The following is a 7,619-nucleotide window of genomic DNA, read 5'->3' as shown; positions in this document are numbered from 1 at the left end:
GAGAATCGGACCAATGGTGGACGAGTACACGGCCGAGAGCAGCCAATGAGGAGCGAGAATTTTGGGCGGACTATTTGAACGCCGAACAGTGCGATGACCTGATTGGTCCGCGGCCGTGTCAATAGCCCCTTTAAACGACCGTGTTCAGAAACGGTGCCGCTGCGAATTCAAACATAAAATAATCCAAACATGTATTTGATTTCATTTAAATTTATAATAAAGGGTATATGGACGGAGAAAATGATAAAATATGTCATTTTGAGAGCTTAAAATCAATAGTACATTTCCTACGTGCAGGCTCGACCCTCACTGACGTCACACTGGGGCGGGGCAACGGGCGACATCAACAAAAGGGAAAAAGAGTCCGAAACAGAAACAGAGAAGGACGAGAAGACAACAATGTCCGTTTGACATTTCAGGTGAGTTTTTATTGTGTCACTACGTCTAAATTTACGAGTGGTTTATATTTCAGCAGCCGTGGGTCGTGTAACATCAACGTTAAGGGCATTTGTGTCCACCAGAAGGGATTTGTGTCGAGGGTTTTAAATCTTTCCTGTTTACTCGCGTTCATCAGTTGGGCGAAGCTAACGACAGCTTTTCAACGGTTTTACTTTCTCTCGATAAATCCTGTTAAGACTCTTAATTTTATTTTTTTTATATTTAATTTAGTCACGAAAACAATACAGGATTGAATTGTGTTACGAGGCTGGAGACGGCTTCCTATTCGCCAGCTTGTTGTTGGAATTTTTCCGTTCCACCTTAAATGGCGCTATTTAAGGTGGAACGGGAAAATTCGAACAACAAGCTGACTTAAGCTTCGTAATTGTGCTAGTTGCCGTTGTCTGTACAGGTTTTGAGTCTAATCTGCATTGTAATTGTAAACATATTGGTCAACTCTGGCTGTTTTGGTTCGTTTTACACGGACAAATTGTGGTTTTTCTCTGCTGCCAAGAAAATCTGAGCCCCTCCCCCGCCGACGACGAGCTGTTTTTTTTTCCAGCGATTTCAAAAGGAGAAACCCATCTATTCTCAATATTACATTCCTATAGCCCCTTTTTGTTTTTTATTTTTGTGGTATATTACTGTTTTGCTTTGCTGCCGTTTTTATAGCTGCAGTTTCGGTGTATTCTTGGTCTGTACGAAGGGCGATGACGGGCGAAATCTGACCCCGAGTCCCAGCTGAGGCTGTGGGCCGGGCCAGTCTCCACCCTCCGCCCTCTGAGTGAACACAACCAGGGAGGAGAACATTTACGATCCTGGTTTCTTTTTTTGTTGTTTGTTTTTCAAAAGGTTTTGAATCGCTTAAACAAGACCGAGTCTCGACATGGAGGCCTTCAAACTGATGAAGGAACTGAAGGTGAACTTCGAGCAGGAGACGAAGTATCTTCCCAAGGAGTCAGGACTGAGTTTGATCGAGTCCACCACTGAGGTAAGCCCTGTTTGGACACAGGGTTCAAAGATTAATCGTTGATATATCGAAATCAGAGTTTACAAGAGTGGAATAATTAAAACCATGTCCTGTAAATGTGATATCACAACTAATTGGCGGTCAGCTTGCTCAGTGTTTAAGCCTCAAGCCAGAACAAAATGGATATTCTGCTCTTATTGGCCAAAACAATAGGCCTGGAAGTTAATTTATAGAAAATAGCATGTTTCATTTTCACTTTGTTTCACTGAAACTGAATTTCAGCAATAACCAGTTGGAAAAAGCTTTTTTTAGCATAACTGCCTTTGTAACACCTGAGCAAGATAGTTAAAATCACTATTATGTAAGGATTTTTTCCTCCGATTAGTCAGTTTGTTTACTGACAACAGTTTAAACTGTGAAACTGGAAAATTAAGTCAATGTTTCTAAACGTGAAATCCTTTCCATTTTTACAGCAGGGGAAGGGAATCTCAGCGAAATGTCGCGACGCCAAAGTCGAAGACCTCTGGAGCCTGACCAGCTTCTTTGGTTACAGCACTCAGACCTTCGTCCTGGCTGTTAATCTGCTGGACAGGTTCCTAGCCTTGATGAAGGTACACGTCAAAGTCCTCCCATTTTAGTTAGATGAACTTCAGTGAACTTGTAAAATGTTAGCAAATTTACCCCTTTTTACCAACAGATTTGGTGTTTTCATTGTATTTTATTGCTATAATCAGATATCCAGGGCCTCTAGGTTGTCTTCTGAATTGACACGTATCTTCTGTCTACATACAGGTTCAACCCAAACATTTGGCCTGCATCAGTATTGGCTGTCTCCACATTGCCGCCAAAGTAGTCGAGGCAGAGTGCGACGTCGCGTCCACCCACGAGCTGATCCGCATCGGTCAGTGCAAGTTCACAGTGTCCGACCTCAGCAGGATGGAGAAGATCATCTCCGAGAAGCTCAACTTCCAGTTCAAAGCCGTCACAGCCTTAACCTTCCTACACCTGTACCACGCAATTGCACTGTCACATACCTCACACAGGTGAGACATGGGGTTCCTGACAAGGTGACGCTGCCAAAAACATAAAAAAAATAAGTAAAAAATTGAACTCATAAATGTGAGACAATGGCCAAGAGTTGCAATGTCACCATGCACAGTGTAGAGAGACATGCAGAACGCAGCAGTGCACTTTGAGCTTTCAGCGCTATGTGGGTCATTATGCTCTAAAGTCACCTCATCACACACTAGAGGGTTATCTGCACAGGCGGCCATATACCAGAGAGCCGAGATAGCACCTGTTCCACTACAGCCTGTGTTATGCAACACCTGCCTGTATTACCCCAAATATTATATATTGCATTTATTTTAGTGACTGAACTGCACCTGATAAGCATCTTTTTCTTTTCCAGGAAAGAAATCCTGAATCTAGACAAGTTGGAAGCCCAGCTTAAAGCCTGCCTTTGCCGGATCATTTTTTCCAAAGCAAAAGTGAGTAATGACACACCAAACCAAACAAAATAAGGCCCGAGGGGCTTTGAAATTTAACCATGACACTTATCTCTGACCTCCGCTTCCCTTTCTCTTTAGCCATCGGTGCTAGCTTTGTCCCTCCTGACACAGGAGATCGAGGCCTTGCAGTGTTCTGACCTGCTAGAAATCGGCCAGCGCATTCAGAGACATTTACGGGTATGTTGTGATCAAAGCTTAAATCCTGCTGACTCCTGTAATATACACCTGCAGTAAATCAGATAAAATAAATAACATGCATTTTTAATTCGGTATATGACAATCATGGTCTTACGATCATGATTTCAGTTTAATTATATGTGAGTGGAAAAAAAAAGCTTCTGCCAAACATTTCAGAACAGAAAAAGTAGGGCAAACATTTAAGTCTGTCTTTGACCCCTGGTTGTGATGCAAGCTCCTCAAGTTCACTCAGACTTGCCTCTAAAAATATATCTAAGCATCCTCTGGGGCACGAAGCATTACTGGCATGCTCTGTAACGTCACGGGAGCCATACTGAGCCCTTAGGCATGGCAGAGCTGTAGAGTGGTCTATCAGTTTACTCCCATAGACTGAGTGAGTGTAGGTTACCAGGAACTTTCCTGCCCCTATATGTTATGTAACCCAGCGCGTCTCTCCTGGTGGTGTCTGTGTATGTGTAGATCTCTGAGCCGGAGCTCCAGAGGTGGAGAGGGCTGGTGGGACAGTGCCTGATGCAGTACTCCTCCCCAGAGTGCTCCAAACCGGACCACAGGAAGCTGGTGTGGATCGTTTCTCGCCGAACCGCCCAGAACCTCCACAGCAGCTACTACAGCGTCCCCGACCTGCCAACCATACCAGAGGCCAGCTGGGACGAGAGCGAGAGGTAAAACGCTCACCTGGACACAAAGGGAGAGAAAAGAGAGGCATTCTTACTATTCACAGGCGCACAGAGACCCTTGGTTGAGACCATTAATTCATAATTACTTGCTCGTTCTTTAAACAGACGTTAATCCTGTGCTTATCCAAAACCACATCACGCTACAAGTATTAGGAATGTACAATAGAGCTATTCAAAGCAAAAGAACTGAGAGGCATCGTAGTTGTGACTGAGCTAATGTTCTGATAAATTTCATCAGGGGAAGAGAAACATAAGGGAAATCCCAGAACATTCTCAACATAAACAGTCAATTACATGTTCTTTCTAGGGGAATCCAAAGCTCACCCTCTAAATGCTTGCAGTTTCAGTTCAGGATTGTTAGTTGCCTAAAACCACCCAACTCAAGTATCATATGTCATAACACTGGCATTGTACGTGCTTATACGCTCATACAATCACTCTTACGTCACAGCCTCGCCTCGTCTAGTCAGCACTGGTGAAGCTCGCTAGCCTGGCCCCGCCTCTCCTCACTCTATCTGGTTTCCTATCAGTGTTGTATGACGGATAGGAGTGACCAGTTACGTCTTAGCAACCACAGTTTACCCCACTGTTACTTAATAACCTAGCAACAGCCTGCCTCGCACCACCTACCCATAAATGCCCCTGCTCAGTCAGCATATGGTTCTGTAACTAGGTTCTAGTGGATTTAATTACACCCAAGTTCAAATCGCATACCTGTCCACCTATTTGTGGAAACATTCAAGCATAGGTGTGGTGGATGACCAATGTTTCATGAAGGCTGAGGCAAAAATGAGTCAATAGGCAGCAGGTACATAGTGTCAGCTGTGACTAAGGGAGGGTGTGTTCATGTGCAGTGAGGAAGAGTAAAAGGGAAATAGCGCAATAACAGTTCTGATGCTTAAATCTGATTGGCTGAGCCACAAAGTACTCTGTATACACATCCATTTGAAAAACATGAAAACAAAGCTGTTCATGAAATAATTTCTATTATTAATTAATTATTGTTTTATCTTACTATTATATTAAAGCAGTAAGCCAGCAAGTGACGATGTTAGACATAACGCAGTCACTGCTTTCATTCATCAGTTCTTTAATCTGACCGTGCTTTTCTTTCTCTCCTAGCGAGGAATGGACTGAAGAGCTGAGCTCCGGTGAAGAGTCTCTAAGCAGTTCGCTGGGCAGCGACGCAGAGGGGCCCTACTTCCCTGCGCACTTCCGCAAACTCGCCCGCAAACAGCAGTCTGCCTAAACCGCCCAGCCAGCAGCGCAGCTACCCAATCAGAGGCCGTTCTACAGGAAGGAACCTCAACAGTGGCAGCTTATTCTTCCGCTGCCTCTTAACACGTCACTCTAGCTTCCATCTTAACGTCAACAACCACCCAGACCTCTCCCGAGTAAAAGAGCCACTGTGCCTGGGTTCCACACAATAAGCTACTCAAGAACCCAATTTGATCTGTTTTTTTATTTACTATGGGTCGCTCCACCTACTACACCCATTGTCGATCCTTCTCTTTTCCTTTGTCTCTTGTGGTTTTTAAACAGAATTGCACAAAACAGGCAGCTAAAACAGCAGAAATTCAGTGAAAATTGTTTTAAAAAAAAATAATTTTTTTTTAGTCGTAGTTTTTAGTATGTTGGTGCATGTTGAGATACGTCACATTCCAGTAGATGCACCCAAGATTTAGACTGTTAAGGAACACCTATGGACTGGGAGAACACATACTCCAAGTACACATAACTTTGCACAGTTTGTTATAGAGAAGTGTCAGTAGGGGCTGTGCACCTCCCTACAAGGTTACAGCACCATTCTGAATGTGTTTGACCTGTTCAGAGACAAACAACCAGGTTGTGTTTTGTGGTGAATGTATGGGTATGTAAGTGTCATGATGTAACATACACTTGCCAACTTGAGATAGCTTAGTTAGCCGTCTGTATGGAGTAACAAAGTAATACTGTTGAATGTGTGTGTGTGTCAAAAAGTTTTTAAAAAAATGCCATAAAATGTAAAAATGTCAATATAAAAAAATGTAAATTTGTATAATGTAAAAAAAACAAAAAACTGTATAGTACCTTGTAGATATTAACTTATTTATTATTATTATTATTTTTGTCATGTTATATGAAACATTAAAAAATATTTTGAAAATGAATCTGAGTTTTATGTTTTATTTACATTGACAAACTGAAGCAGGTGGTTATAACATGGATAAAATCTATACAGGTCACACTGACACTATGCCCAAAATCATGAAGCTAGTCTGAAAACGAAAAACAAGCAGCCTAAGTGACCATATGCAGTACGTGATTGGGCAGGGAGATGGATTGCTCAATGACCACCTTCCAGGGCAAAGTTTGTCAGACGCTTTTTTCCATTGCTCAAACCCGGCAGGCTGAGGAACAAAACATTCAGCTGTTTCTTCAAACATGGTGAAATCTATGACGCATGACCAGCTGGGTTACAATGTCAGAAAGCCTACAGCAATTCAAGTCACAAGTCCTGACAAAGCACAGGCACTGAAAAAGAGAAGCGTCCTGCTTTTGCTTACAAAGACTCCAGAGCTCTAGCAGACCAACATCACGTAGCCAGATGTTGTTGGAGTCTTGTAGCTCCAGAATTCTTCACCTCTGAGCTGCCAAATGCTGACACTGGCTGTGTTTTCATGCAAAGATTTTCTCCAATCTGATTGAACAGATTCTGATTATAGATGAAGACTGAGGTGTTTATTTTCACTCTACTCAACAATCTGATGAAAATCTCCGTTTACACGTTCGCTACAAGTAATCAGATCCAAAGTGACGCACATGTGTGAACCGCTTAGTGTAGATGTTACCATGACAACCAGCATCACGTGAGTCCAGTCAGAGTGAGATGAGCAGCAGTGAGCAGTGCTTGTGTTTCTAATCGCTTTAAAATGATGTCAGACTTAGGAAAACGTCCTTCACATGTCCTTATTAAAGAAGGCTGAGAGGAAGACGTCGTGTTCTGAGACACATAAGCTGGACGTCCGTCCCACCGCCGTCTTTTAAAGATCAGAGCATAAACTTCGTCTCCTCTGCAGACCAGTTTCTGCTCCGCCATGTTGAACGGTATAAACTTTCACTATGACGTGACGAACATGATCAGAACGGACTTAAACTTTCCGATAGGGAATGTAATCAGATACAGGCGTTTACACAGATATTATTCTTCTATTTAACAGATTATTTACAGGATTACCCACCTCGATCAATCGGATAGAAACTGTATTCCGAATGGCCTCAATCGGACTAGACTATTCCGATTGAGGTATTTACATGGACGTATTCTATTCCGATTGAGTTATTAGTCGGATTATTAACGGATTATTAGGCTGCATGTAAACGTGGCTAATGCCACTTATTACTGCTCCAGACTAACTGGATTCCCCAAAAAGAGATTTCCATCATGGTTTCCTCTGTTAAACATGAGTTAAACTTTCTGTACATTAGCAAATAAATTTTGCAACTCTATAGTAATAACCAGCATACTCCTTATTAATTAAATAATATCTGTCTGCAGAGCCGCAGAGGCAGTTTCACTCCAGCAGGTTCAAGCCAGTGGCATTCAGTGCATGCGCCGACACCTGTTTTGGTTTTTCTTAGCAACTTTAGGCTAATCAACATTTCAGTCATTTTACGTGGGCCTACTATCCATAATTTTTATTGGGCTAACGTTATATTTTAAGCTTCAAGTTAAAACAAATGCATATAGATATTTACAGGCAAAATATAACACAAACTACAGCTGATGTGTCCTGGGTAAACTAATGGGTTATCAGACATCTAGCTCAGTTAACTTAACTTTAC

The 7,619-nt window shown here is 42.4% G+C and overlaps 2 protein-coding genes across 2 annotated transcripts in view; one reads left to right on the top strand and one right to left on the bottom strand.

Annotated features, from left to right (window-relative positions):
- The first annotated feature begins 134 nt into the window (after positions 1 to 134).
- On the top strand, positions 135 to 5,779 carry ccng2 (cyclin G2). Its single transcript, XM_036587643.1, has 8 exons — positions 135 to 419; positions 1,291 to 1,429; positions 1,882 to 2,019; positions 2,201 to 2,451; positions 2,820 to 2,898; positions 2,998 to 3,096; positions 3,577 to 3,779; positions 4,917 to 5,779. The coding sequence occupies exons 2-8, from the start codon at positions 1,325 to 1,327 to the stop codon at positions 5,041 to 5,043; spliced, it is 1,002 nt and encodes a 333-aa protein (XP_036443536.1). The 5' UTR covers positions 135 to 419; positions 1,291 to 1,324; the 3' UTR covers positions 5,044 to 5,779.
- Positions 3,178 to 7,619, bottom strand: part of taf1c (TATA-box binding protein associated factor, RNA polymerase I subunit C) — a 32,079-nt gene continuing 27,637 nt past the window's right edge. Inside the window, exon 15 of the mRNA XM_036587642.1 lies at positions 3,178 to 3,792. The gene's annotated coding sequence lies outside the window, so the exon portion shown is untranslated. The remainder of the gene's footprint in view (positions 3,793 to 7,619) is intronic.

The sequence above is a fragment of the Colossoma macropomum genome, unplaced genomic scaffold, assembly GCF_904425465.1.
Source record: "Colossoma macropomum unplaced genomic scaffold, Colossoma_macropomum, whole genome shotgun sequence".
NCBI classification, from domain to species: Eukaryota; Metazoa; Chordata; class Actinopteri; order Characiformes; family Serrasalmidae; genus Colossoma; species Colossoma macropomum.
Note: the sequence above shows the minus strand (reverse complement) of the source record. Positions and strands in the feature narration are given on the sequence as shown.

Excerpts from the sequence above, each read along its gene's own strand:
- ccng2 (XM_036587643.1), top strand. The coding sequence starts at position 1,325 with ATGGAGGCCTTCAAACTGATGAAGGAACTGAAGGTGAACTTCGAGCAG. Across the intron at positions 2,020-2,200 it reads GGTTCCTAGCCTTGATGAAG|GTTCAACCCAAACATTTGGC; the intron begins GTACACGTCAAA and ends GTCTACATACAG. Across the intron at positions 2,899-2,997 it reads TCATTTTTTCCAAAGCAAAA|CCATCGGTGCTAGCTTTGTC; the intron begins GTGAGTAATGAC and ends CTTTCTCTTTAG.